This window comes from Syngnathus floridae, chromosome 4 (genome assembly GCF_059516105.1).
Source record: "Syngnathus floridae isolate MCC-2025c chromosome 4, RoL_Sflo_1.0, whole genome shotgun sequence".
Classification (NCBI taxonomy): domain Eukaryota; kingdom Metazoa; phylum Chordata; class Actinopteri; order Syngnathiformes; family Syngnathidae; genus Syngnathus; species Syngnathus floridae.
Window position 1 is genome coordinate 16,760,984 of NC_142416.1, and position 22,223 is coordinate 16,783,206.

General features: G+C 39.7%; 2 protein-coding genes across 5 annotated transcripts in view; both read right to left on the minus strand.

Annotated features, from left to right (window-relative positions):
• Positions 1-14,991, minus strand: part of LOC148399503 (neuronal-specific septin-3-like) — a 37,337-nt gene extending 22,346 nt beyond the window's left edge. The window contains exon 1 of one of the 4 annotated variants that reach the window (XM_088372845.1): positions 14,836-14,991. In XM_088372845.1, the coding sequence (XP_088228971.1) occupies positions 14,836-14,857 (22 nt within the window). In that variant the 5' untranslated portion in view covers positions 14,858-14,991. Of the gene's footprint in view, positions 1-1,319; positions 1,473-5,195; positions 5,323-11,528; positions 11,616-14,835 lie in introns of those variants that run through there. The other 3 variants (XM_088372846.1, XM_088372844.1, XM_088372843.1) reach the window with 3 other exon arrangements.
• A 1,309-nt stretch (positions 14,992-16,300) lies between these two features.
• Positions 16,301-21,904, minus strand: LOC148399504 (uncharacterized). The gene is made up of 8 exons (XM_088374428.1): positions 21,743-21,904; positions 20,180-20,259; positions 19,743-20,069; positions 19,200-19,511; positions 18,187-18,315; positions 17,621-17,659; positions 17,485-17,541; positions 16,301-17,405 (listed from the first exon to the last, which is right to left on the minus strand). The coding sequence occupies exons 2-7, from the start codon at positions 20,253-20,255 to the stop codon at positions 17,486-17,488; spliced, it is 939 nt and encodes a 312-aa protein (XP_088230554.1). The 5' UTR covers positions 20,256-20,259; positions 21,743-21,904; the 3' UTR covers positions 16,301-17,405; position 17,485.
• Positions 21,905-22,223: the final 319 nt, after the last annotated feature.

Sequence of the window (22,223 nt, forward strand, 5' to 3'; positions counted from 1 at the left end):
TTTTGAAATACACTCTATGTGCCCACAAAAAAAAAGTTGGCATAAGAATAATCACAAGATAGAAACAATGTAGAAGTTGAAAAATGGTTCAGGCCAACCTTGTTGTCATAATCTCCTATGAAATTCTAGACATCAGGAAGATGAATCCTCATGCGGTGCAAACCAGCAAAAACAAACTGTATTCGGCAAGCCAAGGGCAGGCGATCGAAAGTATTTCGCTTTGTTAGACGAATCCTTGACACCCCATATCATCACGTGCTAACTACTCACTGATGCCGTTGTGAAGAACAAATTCGGACAAGCCACATGAAAAGATTTGTTGGGTTGGGTCGACCCTCGGAATGGAATTTTGCCCATGTTCTGGATGAAGATGGACGACCAGTGAGGTGGGTTGCGTGCAGATCCTGGTAGCAGATGTTTAACCGAAAGGTTTCAATCGCTAAGGGGCAATAGCATCTCTGATGGATTTTTTTTTTTACTTTTGCTAACAAGATAATCCGGCCAGCTGTTAAATGGTGCTCGGCTACAGGCGACAACCTTTGACGAGTAATTTTATTTTAGATCATGTGATTTATACTATGTTAGTGTTTTTGATTATGTGTTTGACTTTTTATTAAATTGCTTATTTGCTAACATTTAATGCAAGACCAATTGTGTTTTCTTTTCTACTTTGTCTCCAGTATTGTTTATTTTTTAGCATGGCACCCCACAGATGAACAGGAAAAATAACAAAAGCTACCAAAGTCTATACGTGAGCCCTTCTGTTGATAAAAACATGAATGAGTGACTTTGAGGCTTAAGACCAGCTGGAGGAAGTAAGTGTGGCCGGAGGAGGAAAAGGAAAAAGGTAAAAGAGGGAGAAAAAAAATAACAGTGACAAAAGGAAACTACGTCGGTTCCACAAACAAAGGAGACGTGAAGTTTGTAAAAGTACATATTTTTTTTTGAGGGGGAGTTGCTTCAGACTTTATCTTGAGCTACTCTCTCGAAAGTTAAACTGATTCAATTTTAAATTCAATTAAGATGAAAACGTGACCAAATTGGGTCCGGTTGTCAACCTGTTTTTTTGATTGTTTTGTTAAATCAATCTGTTGAAGGTAGGCTAACCACACCCTGAGGCACATCATGTATAAGATGCTTAGTGGTGACATTGGAGAATAGATGGGGAGAAAAAAAATCTAACTTTCTAGTCTCAGCAAAATAAAAACGTGGATTATACAATCAAATCTGACATTGCTTTTAATCATTCGAGTAAACATCACAATCACATACATGCACACATTCTCCTCATATCAAATCAATTCTGAAAGAACACAAACCTTCAAAATCTGAAAGGATTCCCTCCAGGTGTGAATTGACTCCTGATTCCGACATATTTCTAGCGTTGCTTGCTCGTGTCCAAATGGTGGCAACAAGTGTCACACGCCCACAACTCTTTAACAACCCCGAAGTTGTGGCTTAGAACTACTTTCAAACTTTGGAGAATAAACACGCATGCCTCCTCCTTCTTCCTTCTTCTCCCCTCCCTGCAGAAGACACACTCCCCTCTACTCCCTTCGTGTGTGTGTGGGGGGGGGTTCTGTATATCAACATTATGAGTAGCGTATATCTAATAAACTTTGTTTACATTCACGGAACACATGAGACCTCCATGATCAAATGTCCAAAACGTACATGGACAACGACAGTTATTCCCATCAGGCAGGAATAACGCAGAAGTAAACAATAATAAATAAATGTAAACTAGTAACTTAAATCATAAATCATTTTTCAAATCATTGAAATGATTAGGTTGGTCATTAATCCATTAAGGACTTATGCCATTGAATTGTGTACTGGTGTGTAAATTAAACCTTCTACAACCTACAATCAGTCCAAATCTCCTTCCTTACTGCCAAGGCTCTTTAAGTACTGTAATGTAGAGATTTAAGTGTCACTTTTCACCAAGGGGCCCCCATAAGCCAGCTGGCATGTTAATTAAAGTGCGCTCCCTTCAGCGGTTGCGACTTTCTTGTAAAAACCAGAGTTGACATCCTGGTAAAAGTTGACATTAAACCAGGACGGCGCCTCTAGGCAATGAGTCAAATTCCAGCACCTAACCCACTTTTTGTTATTGGGCCGAATGGAAATGTTGGGCTTGAGGGGCACAACCCAACAGGTCAGGGCTAGTACAACACTGTCGACAAACATCGTCAAATTGTTTTTGTTTTTGTTGATGTTAACAACTAAATACATCACTAAAAGTGCTAAACGTCAAAGGGTTAATCAAATCTAGGTTTCTTGGAATCCGTGTTTTATCAGGTAGTAACGACAAGTGTGGCTAAAGGTTTAGGCGCTTAATGTGACGTAGCTAACGTAACGTAGCTATATATATATATATATATATATAGCAAGTGGCTAGGAGATTTTTAATATATTGTTTTCCCACGTTGGCTAAAAGGATTCATGAACCCAGTCCAATGATGATTTTTACTGCGCACCAAAATTAACTAAATACAACATTATCATTTGCTTTGATGCTACGCTAACACAACATGAGCGATGACCTGACTGGTCCACCAATGATCTACCAAAGTTGATCTTCTGGTTGCACAGGCAAATATGATTCGTACTGCCTAACTCTAATTTGTATATGACCTATTATTTACAGGGAAGGAGAGTATTGATGGTCCATATTAGTTTATGGTTATAGACGGAAAGTCAACACTCAAAGGAAATCAACACACCCCAACACGGGAAGCAGGCCCAGACTGTTCTATCTAATCATCATTGATTACACAACACAACAGTCTTGTTATGGCAAAAAAATGCAAGCAGTCACAGCTGGTACCTTTACAGGCTGCAAGACTCCATTTGAGGCAATAGTTCTATTCTTGTTTCAGGCTAATAAAACGCTAAAGCAGGCCAATGGCGAGACAGGGAAACATTGTGCGTTTACGGCACAGTTGCTGTGGAGGTGTCACTGGATGAGGAACAGAAAAAGGTGCTGGAAAAGGACGGAGTTAATCACGGAGAACATCTGTCCCTTAAATTTTCGACATTTTTCTTTTTTTAATTAGTGTGCACATAACATACAGCACAGATCCTGCAGCTGCGCATGCATGCACATTTATAACTTGTGCATTTAAGCACGTGGTGGTGAAAACGTAGTCGACAACATAGTATTTATAAATACAAGTATATAAATACACACTGTACTTAGATGCATCGGAGTGTGTGGCCCATCAGCAGCAATGCCAGTTTAAAGTGAGTCGTGTTGTAAAAGCTGTGCCGCAATGTTTGGGAGGACACAATTAAACCAAAAAAAGAGTGTGAGAAATATACACGATAGCACAGCCAGTGTATTTATGTAAACATGGTCACACACTAGTGGCAGCGGTGAATGACAGAATGCGGAAAGGTTCCAAAACAACATCTGGAGACGCGTGTGTGTGTGTGTGTGTCTGATGGCTGGAAAGATTTGGCATCATTTATTTGTGCTAAGGAATGACACAAGAGTTGGTTACATTAGTCATTATTTTTTGAGTAGTTAAAAATTTATGAATGAGGGCTTAGCGTCTATTTTTGTAAAATTGAATAATAATAGAGCTTCTCGGAGAAATTATTTTAACTGCATGCAGGCTTATTGTGTAAAATTGTATCGAATAATTAGGGCATTAATGGAATTAAAACTAAATTAGCTATAATAGATTTAATTACCATAAATTTGCTATAACACTGATACTATTTGCACACACATTATATGGTACATTGTTTCGAATTTATTTCATTCAAAGGTGTTTTGAACATTTTATGCATAAACTGAATTATAAGATTTTAAATATAAATGATGAGGAAATGTTTCCCCAAATTGGCTGTAATTGGATGTCTTTGGTTATTTTCTTCTCACACCTTCAGCGGTCAGCTGAGGGCGTTCCTCTTACATCACGACGCTGGAAAATATCACCTGACCTGTCACACACACTTATGTAAAGGCCCCATTACTCACTCTACTTCAAAAATGAGCTGGGAAATAAATGAATATGACGCAGCAGGAGGGCGAAGGCGCAAATGTGAGGCGTTGACTCCAAAAGGATATCCTCTACACCTATTTTATGGAACATGCTGAACTTCCTTGATTTCCTTCATTCTGAGATCTTAACTGATGCTTACGTGGAGGTTGCAAGTCTGGTATAGTTTCTGAACTCTTTCAGTCGAGTGGCTAATTGGGGCTCTTTTGACATGTCATGTGATCATGTCGTATTAATGCAATTTGCGATATGTATATAAACGATTTACTCAAATAGTGGAATAGTGATCATTCTTTGCAGAGGACAAAGAATATATGACCGTTATCATTGTCATATTGTTTGTCTATATGTGTTGCGGTGTCGTTTGAGGTCTTTTTTTTTTTTTTTTGCTTAAACCAGTAGTCCACAACATTTTTTTTTTGCCCACCACTATCTAACTATCGAGATATGGTGGCCACCTAACTATTGATAATTCTATAAATTTTCATTTTTAAAGTAACTTTGAAGCTAATGTTTAACATCTTCTAAATACTTTACAAAACAGCCAGTGCCGCAGAAATTTAAAAAAAAAAAAATCTGGTGAAAGGTCATTGTCATGAGTCATCACAGATTTTTAATTTTAAAATATGAATCACTCTCAGGCGTCCTTTCAGAGAAATAAATGATGTTGGATAACAACACTGACACCATGTGGACGATTTGCGCACACACGACAAGCATTGTAGTCTGTTCAAGTGATTTAAAGTGTTTTATCCATATTTGAATTATAAACCAATTTGCGCACTGTCACTCAGCATGACGTCCGGATTAAATCAGACTAAAATTGTGGATTAGGGCTCAACGCAGACGAGCCGCTGCTCCACGCATTCAGAGTTACAGTTTGATGACACAACCAAAGCATCCCAAGACTTGCAAGATCCTCCTTCAAAACCTCTGACATCTGCTCCTCTCTATCCTCCTTTGTATCTTAAAATAAACCATCTGCCGCAATTCATCCAATCTCCGGCGCTCCGTGCGAGAAGATTAAAAGTGGTGCTGGTGACAGCGAGGCGATCGCTGGAGTTTGCTGCACATATGCTAGTTTTTCGGAGATGGTGGTGCATGCGCTTTTTAAGATCTAAGAATGCAAGAAAGCCATTAAAGCAAATGCAAATCGTTATGGACTGAGAAATGGACAGCACTTACTGGCTATTCTGGCTCGCTCCATAATTCCACCTCAGAGAGCCACTTTTTGGACTAAGACTCTCCCTTCCTTCATGAACAACTTCCCCTTTTCATGCCTCGACCGACTGACTCCTGCTGCCCCGTCACCCTGTCCCCCCCCTGTGCTCAACCCTCCCCTCTCTCCTCCCTCTGACTTCCTCCAACTTTTAATGTCTTCAGTCTGTCAGGGTAACAACTGACGTCGGCGGGCCATGTGCGACTCATATGGAGTCGCATTTTGATTGCTTTCTTGAAGCTTTTTCGATAGTCAACACCAAAATGGCTTCATGCTCATATTGATGTCAGTGTTGAGAAACACATGGTCAGAACCAGTGCTAAGGTTTGAATCTCAGCTCAAGCTTGGAGCTTGCATGTTCTCCACGGCTGAAATAAAAACCAGCGTATTCATTGGGCTACAACTTGAGGTGTTAGCCACTAGCTTGCAAGCTAAGCTTGGCGTTCCTCGTGGTGGGACAGCAGGCCTGTACACAGATTTGTCGCCTCGCTTGGGAATTGAAATAACACCAAGATAGTCTGTAAAGTACGGCATGAGGGGGAAATTCAATTTGGAATTGAGTGAATACTCTGTTGAAGATAAAGAGGAGCATTTTTATCGTTGCCTTTTGTTGGTTCTGATGTAGCAGATGTTGTCCTTGTTGCAAAATAGCCACAGGGACACTATTTATGGACACACAGCAAATAAAAAAAGTGACTGCATCAGCAGTTTTTTTTAAAACTGTGTCCTCGCATGAGGGAAAATAAAAGAGGAATCATGTACAGACAATATTCAGTGGACATTAGTGCTGAGGTCTTGCTTAGATTCACTCTCTGACCCCATTTACCAGTCAGAAGAGGTCAAAGGCCGCTATAGACCCTCACTCTCATTGGGAAACACAAACTGTTGAAGAAAAAGACAGGATATTGCTTCCTCTTCTCTTTCAGGAAACATTTAGTCAACACGTGTTCTAGTTGCACAACTATCTGAACAAGTGAGATTAAGAGTGAATCTCAATTTTAAATGGCATGAAGACAAATGGAGAAGATCAAGATGAAACAAAATGAATCCCTCCCTCTTCAATCCTGGTGCTCATTCAGACATCGGAGCAGTGATGCGAGGCAGAGCAGAGGAAGCAGATTAGTTTTTTTTAGGATGAGCCTGGGTGTATGTGAACCCAAATGACGCGTGTGGGGGGAAGGCCATCATTTGCAGATACTACTCTCGTTTGAGTGTTTATGCTACAACAAGACCATTGTTCAATTCCAGCACGCGTGTCTGCTTGTGACACGACAGTGTCGACATTGTCTTGGGCAAGTGTGTGTGTGTTTGTGTCGTCACAATTGCTCGTGTGGCTAATCAGCCGGTTGTGTCATGGTGTGATGATGTTACACTTGAACAAAGAGAGAGAGAAGTCCTTAAAAGGCTCCTCTATGTAGTCATGTCATTTTCTAAATGTCCTATTCAAAAGGACAATTTATTTTGCGTTTATTGTGCTATGAATGTGTTCAAATTGTGTGTTTTTTTTTAAAAGTAAAAATCAATTGACACATTTTTCTGATTCCCATCCCCGTGGAAAAAATGGCTAGTGGCTGTATAGGGATGACATCATTTCCATCTGGTTGTACGCTTAATTTTACTGAGCATCTTAAAGAGGGGGGTCTGCCATTAAAAAAAAGACTGTCATATTTAGTCAAACTGCCAAAGGTACATAAGGAAAATAATCTGAAAATAATAGCTCTGTCTGGTCCCATCTGGTGCTTCAGCAAAAAAGAAAACACCAATCAGGGACAGAAATGTCAATCATTTATGGCACACATAGCGAGCACACCACAGCGACCTCGCACTGACCTGTTACCCTGAACTTTGCTGAATCTATGGTGAAATATCCACTACCATAAATTTTTTTAATGCTAATAACTGCATAAGCCATGAAAACAGAACGGAGGCACCTCGAGCAGATGAGAGGGGTCAGAAGTAATGCAGAATTAGCTTTTTTTTTTTTCCAATTTTAAATTATTGTAGTAGATTCCAAAAAGTAAAACTTCGAACTGATAAAAATTTGGTGTTACAGCAACACATCATTACATATCCAAAGTTAGTCATGTGATCAACATAGCAATCTTGGCTAATGTCGGCTCGTTTACACTGCTAATGCTAGCATAGAATTGCTAGTGCTCCTATTTTGCTGATGCAAGGAGGTTTTTTTTGTGACTATTTATCTTAATTACTCACTTACATAACCACATGACATTATGAATGCTCATCTTTCTACGTTGCTGCACAAATAAACGAGGGTCGTAGCTCTGAAGTGAGTTAGGTCGAATCCAAATCGAACACAAAACAGTTTGAACCCTCCAAACTCCCTCTTTAACAGACAGTCAGCCTATAATCAGGTTGCCCGCTCTTGTAAACAACATAATTCCTCCTCCCTCACACATACCTTTCATCACCTGCACACTCCATCATTCCAACCAGATCGAGGCTAACCCTCCCACTCCAAGGAATGGCTACGAACAATGAAATGAACACCCACTGAACATACTCTGCATTCAACTCACATGACTTGACCACGTATTCATCATGGATGATAGCGCATCTTCTGAACACACACACAGATGATCAGAAATTCACTTTCCAGCACATACGCTAAAGACGCAGCCTATATTTGCAGTCACTGGGGCAGATGGTCATGAGGCACAGACAGTCACGTGTGCTTGTTCAATCATGCAAAAAAAACACACACTCCCGCTAAAAAGGGTTGCATAGCACACGCTGACTGAGTGAGTGGATGGATGGTGGGCCTTGGGCTGCACATTAATGTAAGCCCTCACAAAAACGCGTGACTCCAACATGCTATATATAGTTATGCAAGAGTGGAGCGTAACAACTGGGGGAGAGAAAAAAAAAAAAAAAAAGTCACCAGCACGCCAGCGTCCACTTAAGGGATGCCTGCCAGCGATTGATGCATGGCAAGTCTTGGACGTCTGTAAAAAGTCAAAAAAGTGGAAAAGATGGGGGGAAAAAAAAAAAGATCTAAATTAATTGGTTCTTTCATTAACAAGCAAGCAACGTTGATGGAGAATGACACAATGTTTTCAAACTCAAACGCTGCTACAGACAGTTTGATGAGAACAGTGGAGCCTTAAGAACCACACTTGTATGTGATCTGATGAGCGATAAAACAAGACGAGCAGTGTGATGCGGTGCAGCCAGCCACAGTCGGATGACCTCACCAGAGCGCTACGTGCCCCCCCCCATCCTCACTACCCGCGTCTTCGTCATACATTGCAATGCACGTGCTGCCAAGAGAAAGAAGGGGTGGGGGGGAGCACGGGGAGGCGCTGTCCTCCTCGTTTGCTCCACATCCAACCTGGGGCAAGTACAGAGGATGACAAAACTCTTCACATCACTCATCCACCAAAGAAGCCAAATTTAGAAGCTCACCCTGTACGCCCACGACTGTGCTTCCTTAAGAAAATAGCTGTCCGGCATTTTGTATAGTGGCTTCATAATTCCTCGTGGTGCCATTATGGCAAGTTTATACTAAATCTGGAATCAATTTCAAGGATTCTGAAGTGCATCAAGGGTAAGGTCCGAATGTGTTGTGATTTTTCAATTAGACCTTCCACCTGACTGAAGACAGTTGCACAATGCTGCATTTTGGAGAGTATAAAGAGCCCAAAAATATATTTATAGATCATCCCAACCCAGCACAAAGCCAAACATCAAAAACATGGCAATTCTATCAAATCTAAACTACTTGAGTTCTTCAAAAATGAGTGGCAACTGTGTAGCTGCGGGTTAGTTCCACTCTAGTGTGCCATGCAAAATACAAATTAGAGGTTCCAGAATCAAGATGGCAGACACCTCCAAAAGTGGTTGAGAGCAGCCAGGCCAAGATCACAACCAGATCCGGACAGCCCAAGCAGCCTTAGCAAGCGGTGGTGGATAAACATTTACCACAGCAGTAGCGATCCGGAAAAGAAGACTGGAGGAATACCAAGAGGCTGAAGGAAGAGCGAGAGAAATTGTGGAAGGTAAAGGCAACGACGAAGCCTGAAGGAGATTAACATTTTACAATAAATGTAAATGTGCATAAATCACAAGCAGCCTTTTCACAGATTCCCCAAAAAGTGTAGACGTTTCAGGACTGATAAAGTCAGCATGGTGAAGAAAGGCCACATCATTGCTCATGTTGAGTCAGCAGCTGGCACCGGGTCCAGTCTACGCCGAAGGCCAACCAGCCGACGCTGGGAAATATACAAAATTAGAACCAACTCGTGACCCTGTTACTTGTCACACACACACACATATACAAAATACGAACAGTGTGCGCGCTCACGCAGCGTATCTAATCAAATCCAGTCGGAAAATACGGCCTCCTTTTCAGCCGCAACTATAGGCTCCTCTTTTTTGCACTTTGCTGACAATTGAAATCTCATCATGAGGTCAGTTGGAGCGTCGAGCCAGCCGCAACGTCGGTTCATCACAATATGGCCGTGCTGCAATTTCCTTCGCGCCATACGGTAACCATTAGACGCAAAATGCAGCTGGCAGAACAACTTGCGTAAAGTAGGGGTTCATCAAACATCACTTATAAGATTAAGGAGGTTTCTGGTTAAAAAAATACTTTGACACCATTGTGGACATTGTCACAATCATGGTCAGATTAGGAGAACAACAAACAACAAAACTGATGACTTGACAGGATATTTGAATTAAAACCGTTTTACACATTGAGGTCAAAAGGTCATCTGCTTTCCGTCCACACTAATGCAAGTCTGTTTTTATATGTGGCTCGCTCTTCTTCATTCCAAAAGTCTCTGAAACATCAGTTGCATAGTTTCTGCGTGATCAAACAACAAACTATCCAGTGAAGAGCGATCAAAATGAATTTTTCCGCTCGTGCAAAGATGATGATGCGAAATAATTAGCTCATGTAATCACAAGCCATTTGAATTAAAAGCCCATCAATCTCGACTTTATTTTGTGATCCCAACCTCAAAGCTCCTTTAAAAATCGCCACATCAGCACGAGGCCCCACCGCCTTCACCTCCAACTCGGCGTATGTGCCCGAAATTGAAAGAGGGATGATGTTGGAAAAAGAAAGAGAAGAAACGGAGAGTTCCTGCGGTTCCTCGTGGCTTCGGCACTCTATAATCAGCATGCCAAGCCCCTGATGTCCAAATCCACCACTTGGACCTCGACAATCTCCACACACATGTGCCAGTGCGTGCGCGCACACACACACAAACACACACATAAGCTCTGCGGTCATCTCTGCTCATGTGGAGTTTGGCTTTGGAGCACGCCCGGAATGGATTGTTTGATGAGCGTGACAGGGGAAATGAATCAAATGACCAAGTCGGAGCCCAAATCAATACCTGAGGAAGACTTTGGGAAAACACAAAAACGGCAAACTGGGGGATAGGCCGATGTACCGGAAACGTACCGAAAAGATGGGTTTCTGGACAGATGTTTCTCCTGCCCCTCCCAGTTGGAGGGTCACAGCTCAACTGAATCAGATCTAATTCCTTCTTCCCGCCTGAAGAATTGATCTTGCAGTTTGATGGTTTATCCTGGTTTTAAAAAGTAAATTTTTAATGACAGCTAATCCTGGCGCTAATCAGATGAGCTTTTTGAGTCTGATCTAAAAATAGTTCATCGGTCATAAGACACGGTTACTTATTTTGAAGAATTTTAAAATGAATATGGATATTTTTTTAATTTATTGTGTTCAATGGGGGAAACAGAATTGTTATTTTCTCAAGTATTTTAAAATGGTGATTTTTAGCGTCGTAATACTGAAACTGTGACACTGCAATATTTTCACTCAGTTATTATCATATGGTCAGAATTAATTATCGATTGTGCCCAATCATAAATGACCCATGCCTGAATGTAACCAGTAAATCTAAATATTTCTTTGTTTGTAAACAAAGTCTCAGGCTTTATGCTTATACCAAATCATTAGCAAACGAGGGATGCATTTATTTACTTGCCTCCCCCCTTCTAATTTTGAAGAATATAATTTAGATTTTTTTTCCTATTTCACATTTCTATTATGGTGGTGTGATTTCTAGAAAATTAATTTCAATCATTAATTACGAATTTAATTTCCCGCATTTTGTCTCTGCGTTTTCAGTTACAGTCAACACCCGGGTACTGAGAGGCCGTTATAAACATCACACACTGTCCATGTTATAAGCAAAATTATACAATATACAACCGTAACCGCATGTATCATATTCTCAAACAATAATTAGCTCAGTTTCGCAAGTCCTGCTCAATATCTTTTAAAAAAAAGCTTTACTCACCTGAAACACACACAACAGCGGCAGTCAAAGTCAAGACCCGACGAAACTCCCGCTCATTGTCAATTACTTCCGGGTACTAAGGACCCCCCGTAGTTGTCCCAGGTGCCTTACTGAAATTCCCAAATATTCGATACAATGCAGTACTATTTGCATACAACGGCATATAACGTGTTCAGAAACGTATTCTCAAAGTAATTTAAAAAAAAAAATTAACATGGCGGGTGAGTATGAAAGTCCATTCAAATATCCCAAAAACCACCATAGGCCCCACATATGTTTCCCAGAGATGAACCTATGGCCTTGTTCTTTTCAACAGTAATTCATTCTACACCTCATTCTTTGGCCTTCTTGATAATTGTTTGGCTCATCTCAGTTTTTTGGGCTGCTGCTGACATCCTTGCTTACTGCTTCTGTTTTGCATTTGCCCGTGGGATGCACCAGATTGCAAGTCCACTATCTGATCTGAAGTTTCTGTCCAGACAACTGCAATCCATGCAAAAGATACAAATGATGCAGAGCGTTCCGATCCTCGAGGCGTTTATTTGGATGAAACTCGAGACAAGCAAACGGTGAGATGTTCTGATGTTCACATTTAGGTTGATGTTAATTGGGGCAAAAGCAAAACCGGAGAATGAAAAAAAAAAGACACTCGTTTTAATGGCGTTTGCGTGTTACATCAGGTGTTTTGTCTAATGAGTAAAGTCCTTCACGACTGGCTGGCTGCTCGTCACGCTAAGCAGCAACGACGTGACCCGTTTACATCCTTATGTTATTTACACGTCGGAACGTCACGGTCCACTCGCTCTATTTTTAGACACGGTAGCACATGATGTCATACTCACATTTGCATGCATGTGTGCTCATCCGTAAGGATTTGTGAGACTTGAGAGGGAGGGGGTGCACACTTCTGCAACCACATGATCTCAGTTGTTTATTGACACTTCCTCTGAAAGTCACATTATGTATCTAGTTAAGTAGGACAAGCAATATGACAAAATAAATGGATGCATCATATGGTAAAAAAAAAAAGTACGAGCAAATACGATGTGTCATTTCCTGGAGGATTGAGATAATAGCTGAGCGAAAAAGTTATCAACTCCGGATGAGATGAATTCAACTTTGCAAAGTATCTCCAGCCAACCTCATAAGAATCGTAGACACAAAGAGCCTTTTGAATTCGCTGCTGACTAAAGAGGAATGATAAGAGCAGTTTAATCCCAATAGATGAGCTCAAGCACGGGAGGTTAAGGTGATAAGAAAGATTTCACGACCCACCAAGTTTTGGCAGCTCTACTCGAGATTGTGAATCAAATCGCAGTGTGGTGGCAATCTAAGGTCAATGTGTGAGTCACGCGCAAGAAAATGCAGACATTGTGGGAGAGAAAGAAAGAAGTGTTTCGACTCCCTTTCGCCTGCAACGACTCTATTGGAGTCAATGGAGGGAGCATGACAAAGGATTCATTGAATTTCCACATTAGTTTCAGTTGTTTTCAATTTGATTCTCAAAACACTGACTCCTCATTTTTTCCATTGAAATAAATGTAATCCATTCAAGCCTCTGCCACCAAAAACAAATATTTATCATGCATATTAATGAGAAAAATAGCTCTTTGAAGACATAATTGAATTTTTCATACTTCTCCCTTTAAGAGATATATTGTACTTAACACTCAGCTCCTTTCTCGGCTTCTCAGTTCAGCAGTAATACTACTACTACTACTAATACTATACTTTCTGTAACTGAGACAAACTCATATATAGTAAAGTTAGTACTGATTACAATAATTAAATAATAGTTTATGACCTGAGCCTTCGTCACACAGCAATGCAGCTAACATTGAGTCCGTTTTCTTTCCAAATATCTTTTCCACTGTCACCACATTATTTTTGCTCCAGTGTTCACTTGAACCTGCAGGTCAACATCAAGAACACTCTTTTACAAAGTGGAATAAATCCTCATAACACGCTCCCCCGGGCAAATGTCCAACACAGAGAAGTATATTGAAAGCTGAGGACAGGCCATGAGACGATATAACACAGTGGACTGTGATCTCTCATGCGTTGAAAGAAGTGGGGGGGGGAGTCAAAGAAGCGCAGTGCATTCATTCGACGAATCTCTCTGTTCATTCGGGGTCACTGCAATTCAAAGTGGAGAATCACACGAGTCCATTTAGCTCATCAAGTCAAACCAGGTCCCGCCATCAACATCCCCAAAAATACTTTGCGATATAGGTGGAAGCAAATATGTGGGACTCTGATGTCATTTTCGATCAACAGCAATGAATGACTGAGCAATATTCTCTAGGCCTGGATTTCACGGTGCTTTTTGCGTCAAAGAATCTGCCTGTCTCAGCTGGAGCGACCCCTTCCCAAGAGTCTGTTTTGTGTGTTCCTAAATGTTGTCCATGCAGATGGGGCCCAGAAGAAAAGTTACTCAAAAAATCTGCATTTTAGCAATCATAATTTATGTTTAGGTCAGATGAATAAACAAACAAACAAACAAACAAATAAATAAAAAAATAAATAAATAAATAAATAAATAAATAAATAAATAAATAAACAATTAAATTAATAAATGGATAAATAAATGAATAGTTTAGCCACTCCTATATAATCATAAGGGACTGCTGTATAATATGAATTTGGTCAATACGCTCTGCTATTTTATCAGAACGACGAACTTTTATTTGTCTCTACTACGTCAATCTTCACTTGTTTATTCCACTTGCAAATCGTCAAGAAAACCAGCTATAATATTTTTGGGGGCTTCACTGTAGAATTTTTAAACCTTGAAAGAGTCAAAATATTAGAAGCCAAATATGGCAGAAAATATATATATTTTTAAAAAGTACTCCAATATCGCATGTGACACAATGCTATGAAATGCATGTAGCGCTTTTTAGACCAGCAAAAGTTTGAACTCATTTGCCCTCAATGCAGTTAGGTCGGTACGTAAAAAAAATTTCTGGGGGCTGTGATTGTCCATCCTATGCACAGTCCAAAAACTTCCATACACAAAAGCAGAATACTGTGAGAGCACAATGAGGCCAGAGTCCCTGAGGGAGCCGGTGCATCCACAGAGAGAAAAAAAGGTCATCTGGGATGAACATCTGACTTTAAAAGCCAGGGGACCTAGTGGCGCACCCTTGGGTGCTTCATGCACAACTGTCCTCCAAAATCCTCCCAAAAGAGATACACCGACCAAAACCAACTTTTAATTTAAGCTTTACTATAGACACAAACACAAGATAAAATCGAATCATCAGAAATAACACATATTTACAAGTCTATTTAAAAATGTCCTTACCTGGATTTGGAGTTTTCTTCATGCTGTCTGTTTCCACTTGTACGGAGAAGCAGAAGAAGAAATCTTGCTCACTTTACAGTCTAATTAGAGCGTGACTCCGTGCGGCACACAGAGCAGGATGCGTGGCGTGATTGGCTGTGTGGTGAGGATGCTGAGATGCAAGACAGCACGCGCCTATTAAAGGGAGGGGGGGTTGGTGAGGAATCCCCCCCCCCCTGCCATGACGTATGTGTAGGAGGGTTTTCGTTTTGAGAAGCTGCCACCATGTTGGGGAGACGTGACTAAATCTAGTTCTCAAGAGCTCCTGTTCAGCAAGCTTTGCAAAAACCTGGAAACAATCCTGATGGTTTGAATCAGGTGTGTTGGAGTTGGGATACAACTTCCTGGATTGGAATAGATTTGGTCAAATCCAGTCCAGTCACTTGGGTTAGAGGTCATATTAATGAAATATTGAGACAATTTGTCTCGGGCTCTTGTTATGTCGCAAAAACTTGGTGATGCCTCCCAAGCAAGAAAATAAAATGTAGGTATACTTGTAGGGGACGTGTCAAACTCAAGGCCCGGGGGCCAGATTTGGCCCGTCACATCATTTTATGTGACCGGCAAAAGCAAAATGATGTGTGTCAATTCAATGTTTCTTGTTAATATACCTAATCTCTAAAGTGTCTTGTTGCAACATTTTCGTTAAAATCCAAATTTAAAAATAAATTAAAAAATTGTGCGCCTTGAAGAAATTCATTTTTTTAATTCTTAAATTAAACTATATTACAATATACATGATATGAGAATTTGAAAAGTCTCCTAAATTAAAGTCCTAGTTTGTACATTTTGCCAGTATTGCAAATAAAATAATGACAACAGTATTTTTAATACTCCTAATTGGCGTTTATTTGAAAGAAATTTCATAATCACAGTTGTCATGGTTTGGGATTTTCATTTATAGTTGAGATTTTAGTTTCCATAAGTTTTTGAAGAAACTAATTTCCTTTTTTGTTTTGTTTTAGTGTAGTTTGTTTCATCTGTAACGATATGACGTCCATTTGCTGCCCTCTGCTGGCCCGACCAAACCAAACACTTGGCACCCTTTATAGCGTTCATGACGTTTAAAAAGCCAAAGCGAAAGGAAAAAGTTTTTGGAGAGCTTTTCAATATTGTACATGAACGAGGGAAGAGTTTTTCAGAGATATAAATCAATGAGAAAATATATTTGCATGTGCATTTAGCCAATAGGTTTAAAGTCTTTTGGATTTAAATCTCAGAGAACGACTTAATCAATTAACATCCCAATTTGATACATTACTTGCCTTTCCTATTATAAATTAAATAATTGGCCGTTGTTGTTGAAATGATATTTTACTAAATCACCAGGCAGAGCTTGCCATTTGTTTTTAATGTCATAACATGTCGTGGTGGTCTTTGTACACTAGGCGGCAGTGTCGAGTTACTGAATATAGTCAACAGAAAACAAAGACAAATCCCATTTATTATAAATTCTGCATTGTGTTGTGCATATAAAATCAAACGTTAAATTTTGAAACTGTACAGATCAGAAACAAACACATGGACAAATCCACTTTCCTATCAGTGTGAGGGGAATTCATTGAAAATACATCATCAAAACACTATAATACAGGCAAGCGGCAATGTTAGTCAATTTAATGATTAATCATTTTGTTTTGGACTTGGAACTTTTGCACATACTAATAAAATGTTATGTCATCTATAAATGATGTGTGTTTGGTTTCCAAAATGTGTCACTTTGTGAGTTCTACCAGAAAACAAGGTAGCGTGAGAACTTAAATTTAAAAATATAAAAATAAAAAAACAGAATTGAATTGTTTTATCTGCACATAGGCAAATGATGGTGATGCTTTTGTTTATAGAATAAAAAAAATGTGAAAACTTTGAAAGGCATATTAGACCTGGAAACATGCAGTCATTTATTTTGTCTGTTTTCCAGGTATTGCTACATATAGTCATAAAATGCTGAGCATTGATTTACACAAGAATTAGTCGTATAGTGTTACGAATATATTTCTTTTGCTATATTTACCTTGACAGGTTGATATAGAAAGTGAAAGAGATTTCAAATCATACACACACCTACGCAAACACACTTCCTGATACTGAACAAGAAAACAACAGAAACTGCATTTGTGTAATTGGCTCATTGCAGTCTCTGTAAATGTTTTCAACCTCTGTAGTCACTCTTGATATTTTCGTATTGATTTCTATCTTACTGAGCAGCCAATGATTCCTATTATCGATAAGTGTGGTGAATTAATATTTAGTCAATAATTGAGTGCAATGGAATGTTTGAATTCATTCTAATAGGTTACTTTTTAAAATGTGCGGTTCACATCACAGATTGCTCTTACTCATTCAAGATCAGTTTAACATAGTTTACAATTATTCAGCAATTTGATCAATTGCAGCTGAAGTGAACAATCATAAATCATGCAAAGTAACTTATTGAGTGCAAATCATAGCTGAGGTGAATGCAGAGGGGAGGCATGCTAAATCATGATTTTTTGTCGGTAAATCCGTGAAGACATCGTATAGAGCATTTCCTAACAGAAAAGGGACAAATGCCAAAGTGTCAAAATTGGGTAATAAGTAACAAAATCGTCATTTAGTTGCAGTAAATACCTCATGGGCTGCTTTCCTGACATTCAGAAGTCACCATAAGGAGATCCTGTGGGCTATCTTTTTTGGAGAACATAAGGCACACGTGAGAATAAGCAAAACATTTCATTTAGAAAGGCTCACATTTGCACAGGCTTACCTTGCTCTAGATCTGTTTCAACTGGAGGATCCGGTTGCCCTGGAACAAATATTATGTCATGCAACTAATTACTATCATCGTGAGATGCAAATTGGACTAAACTAGAATAGTAGTGAGATTAGTTTCCTAACCAAGGAATCGAAATTGGGGCTTAAGTAATCCACAATACGCCCTTAACCAAACCCGCCAAAGTCAAAATTTGCCCCAATCCAGGATGAAAATTGGATTAGACAGAATATTACCCAAACCAAGAGAAAGGAAACCATGAATTTGGCTAATCTGTGGATGGAAACTGAATTGGATAAGAATAGACAGTGAGCCGTGGAATCAAATTTTCTTTTAACTTTGAATCTTTCTATTTAGGATTTGTGGATTGCTGTACTTGGGATTTCCCTGGCCAAACTCAAATCTGGCACAACCCAAGTATTCTGCATGCTTGAACTAGCATGAGATGGGAGAACCTGTTCGCGGTTACAACATGAGCTAACCTGCTAAACTCCTCACTTTGTTATGCAACTTTATGTTCAAATTTTGTTTATACTTGTTTCATTGTAAAGCACACTTACTTTTAGAACATCTCCCCCTGAGCACCCAAAACAGCAGCAGTCCAACAATTATCGACCCGATGACCACCAACGGTGCCACGACTCTACGCGCCACATCCGATTCTTGAGCTTGCGGCTTTTGTTCTATCCCTACAAAGAGAAACAAAACATGACAGCTCTAAGTGTCTGTTGCGTCAGCTTAGAGTGAAAAATGATTGGAAATATTTTCTTTGTCACACAGAAACATAATATTAATTTTCTCTTTCTGCCCTTAAAAAAAGAAATATGTGCAATGAGGGTGTCACTGTTAGCAACTAAACAAATTTAGATTATTGTGCAACTAGCAAAGTGACATTCAAAGATTTTATCTCGTCTCAGTTTCAATAAAAAAAAAGTTCAAGGGTTAATGGAAATCTGATGTGGCGATATGATGTACCTTTGTGACACAGCGCATGCAACAGCAACCAAAACTTAATTTGCAAGACGTGACCATTGACCCAGGTCTGGAAAAATAATAAAGGTAGTTTTCATCTTATCTGGAGCCAAACATGTTTGCATGTTTTTGCTTTTGTGAAATCCAAACCACGCCCATTGCGTAAATCTGACAAATCTGATTAAATCAAGTCGCTTCTTGTCGTGGAAAAGATTAAAAAAAAAAAAAAAAAAAACTTTTTTATGCTTTCTTTGTTTTCAAAATTCATTTCTATCAGTACCAGTTTGAACTTGTCTGTCACTTCCACGTCAACTTTGTTTCGTGACATAACTAACAATGAGCACTTTCATCTTCTCACGCTCTTTGAATTCACGCTGATTTGAAACGAGCTGGCTACAATAAAAGCCAAAGATACATTTATTAATCATTTACTCGTCACTTCGACATAGTCAGAAGAGATGAAGATCGGACCCACAACGTTCTGGTTGTCAGAGAACCAGTCTATATATACATGCCGTGGAACAAAATGCAAACCACTCAAAAGTTTTGGAACAAATTTCAATCACCTGACTTTAAGCCAATAGAAGTTGTGTTGGCTTACCTGCAACCTGCGTATGCTCAGGTAGCACCACACTAGCCTCGCCGTCTATGCCGCCACTGGCGTTGAACACCATGCAGGTGTACTTGGAGGCGTCCCGCCCTAGCGACAGAGTCAGCTTGCTGGACAGGCTGAAGAGTCCGTTTCCCATCATCTCGGCCACAGTTTCAGCATTTTCCCCCTGCCCTGTCGTCCCGACAAACCAACCCAACCGGCCCTTGGGGTAGCCGCCTTCCGAGCGACATGTCAGGGTGACTGGCGAGGCTGGGTCGACGTTTGTCAAGGTGGTAAGGATGCTAGGTGTCTTGTATTTGGCTAAGAGTGACAGGAAAGGCAATAAAGTTAGATTCAAAAAACATCTAAATATTACATATAAAAGTTGCAATTTAATTGGAATATAACAAGACATATTTTTTATTAAATCAAATGAAACAACATTGCAAAAAATAGTCGTTTTTTTTTTAAATATGCTTCAATGCATATAAAATTGGATTGGATGGAAAAATTGATAGAATAATCAATTCTCAGGTATTACAGGACTCTCACCCGTGACATGAAGGTTGGCTGACTCGTTGCCTGAACCGCTGTCGGTCATCACCATGCACGAATATTTGCCGTGGTTGTTCACAGAGGTGTTGGCGATTAGCAGGGACACGTTCGAGGACTTGCTATTCCAGGACGGCTCGGCAAATGAATAGCCCGGCGATGTGGGATCAACTTGATTGTTGAAAAACTTCAGCAGGGTCGAGCCACCTTTTTTCCACACGACGATGCGCACGTTATCACCTTTGGCCATCCTGATCTCGCATTCCACCACAGATGGTTGACCGTACTGGCCCAAGTTCTCATTCTTACAGTCCACTGTAATAAAAGCTGTCCCCCCAAAAAATCACAGAGTTTCACACATACATGGAAAAAAATATTAGCCCTTATCTCAAATTGATATATTTTTTTGTACGTATACACCGAAGAACAAAACTTACCATTCAATGTATGTTGCCCACCAATGCAGAGCACCGTCAGGAGCCACAAAACAAAACCCGTTAAGCCCATTGTCATTCATCTGCAAATGGACAAGGAAAAGTCACTTCTTTTCGCCTGTAAATCGGTCCCAACAGGCCGAAATGAACGATTGCGCAATCCTCCCGGAGAACGAGCAGTGGATGTTTTCACTTTTCTTTTTGGGTTTATATTGACTCATTTAATGGAGGATGTTTGCAGTTGCTATTTCACTTTTCTTTTCAGATTAAATTTACTCATTCAGTGAAGGAAGGTTGATGTTGCACTACACAACGAAACGAGTCATTTTATCGGAAGTGGACCGGATTTTAACCAGCCTTGACCAGCAAGTGGCAGTAAAAAACAAAAATGGCCAAGAATGTAAAGACATCAAAACATTCATCCAACCATGCATCCATCGATCTTTCTTCTCGAGAGATTCTCCTCATTATGAAAAATATAACTCCACGGATTCAAAGCCCTCAACTAAGAACTGAGAGAAAGACATGCTAACTGCTCGTCCAATAGAACATGCATATTATTACGACAAGGAGCTTGTCGCAGTTTTACATACTGGAATACACTATAGTTGCCTGAAGAGAAGGAGCAGCTATTTTTGAATTTATGCCTCATGTCAAGGCCTGTAAATGGTGATAAACAACAGTGCAGCGTGATCTATTTCCGCCAAGCGCTTGCCTGCATTGCTTAAAGGAAAGTCGATCCCCAAATGTTCTCGGTAATTGTATGCTCTGTGCAGCTCATTGATTTCGTAAAGCTTAACCATGATTGCTTGTGACCTGGACCTGGCAAATGATGTCATTTTCAGTAAACAGAAAGTGACAAAATGGCCGCCCACTGGGCTGGTTAATGCTGGAATTTTGCTGCTTAATTCGTATTCCAAAAATGCAATATTAATCAGAATTGAATCAGAACTTGCAACCTCAAGTATGCGCATGCTCAATTGGATTTCACCGACTTAGCCAACACATTTGACTTTTTTTTGCTTTAAAACCTCTTTGCTATGTTTTGAGTCGCTGTCCCTCAGCACTGTAACATGCATTTTTTTGGACTGTAAGAAGAGTAAACTGAAAGATCATGCAAATCCCACACAAACTCTGAACCTGGATTTGAACCCCCAACCTCAGAGATTTAGAAAATTAATAAATACTCACCTAATCTAACTGAATGTGATTAAGTTATTTTCTATTAGACAATTCAAATGTAAATATAATATACCCCACGGGAACTGCAACATGTTGATTTTCGATGGCGTTAAATCATTGGAAAAATAATATACTCCCTAATGGGGTCGTTTGACTAAAAACAACCGAGAACCCTATTTTTTATCATGACAATTTTTATATATATATTTTTTGGGGGTGTTGATAGCATATCACATTTGTAGCGAAAGTGCCAATGAGTTGAGCTCAGCACGGAATGTTTACCTTGAACCCCCCCCCCCCCCCCCCCTATAAAGCTACTATATTAAACACGTGACGTGGACATAAACAGTCAAACACAAATTAAACGTGAACATGTTGACTCACCTAAAGCATATCGTTGGCCATTTGTGTCTTGGAGGAAAAGGCAATGTTCGTCGGACGTCACTCTCCTTTTCTGTTCACACACAGCAGCGACAAACTTGTCTTTGTCTTTCGCGGCTCGTTGACCTAATGCCCGCAGATATTGCCGCCCCCTACTTTCACTTTTGTTTCACTTTCAGTTTGAGTATACTCTGGGCGGGCGAGTTGAAAAAAACAAACAAAAAAAAAACCAAACACAGCGAGAATGATGCCAAGGAAATAATTGACGTTCCCTTTTTAGAATCACGTGAAGCACTTTGAATTTCATATGTTTCTTTAAAGTATTATTCGAACCCAGACTGATTGATAGTAATGATTGACCCATTATTTTAACCACAAAATAAAAACGTTTTCCTTTAAATAATAAAAACAAAATAGGAAACGTTCATCTGTTTCTAAAAAATGCAAAAAAAAAAAAAATGTGCACGAAAGTAAAAAAAAAAAA

What these genes read in the sequence shown, in the direction of transcription:
- LOC148399504 (XM_088374428.1), bottom strand. Translation starts at nt 20,255, where the DNA reads ATGACAATGGGCTTAACGGGTTTTGTTTTGTGGCTCCTGACGGTGCTC. An exon ending in TGAGCATACGCAGGTTGCAG is followed by an intron (nt 18,316 to 19,199) that starts GTAAGCCAACAC and finishes TTCTCTTTGTAG; the next exon opens with GGATAGAACAAAAGCCGCAA. An exon ending in CAGGGGGAGATGTTCTAAAA is followed by an intron (nt 17,660 to 18,186) that starts GTAAGTGTGCTT and finishes TATTTGTTCCAG; the next exon opens with GGCAACCGGATCCTCCAGTT.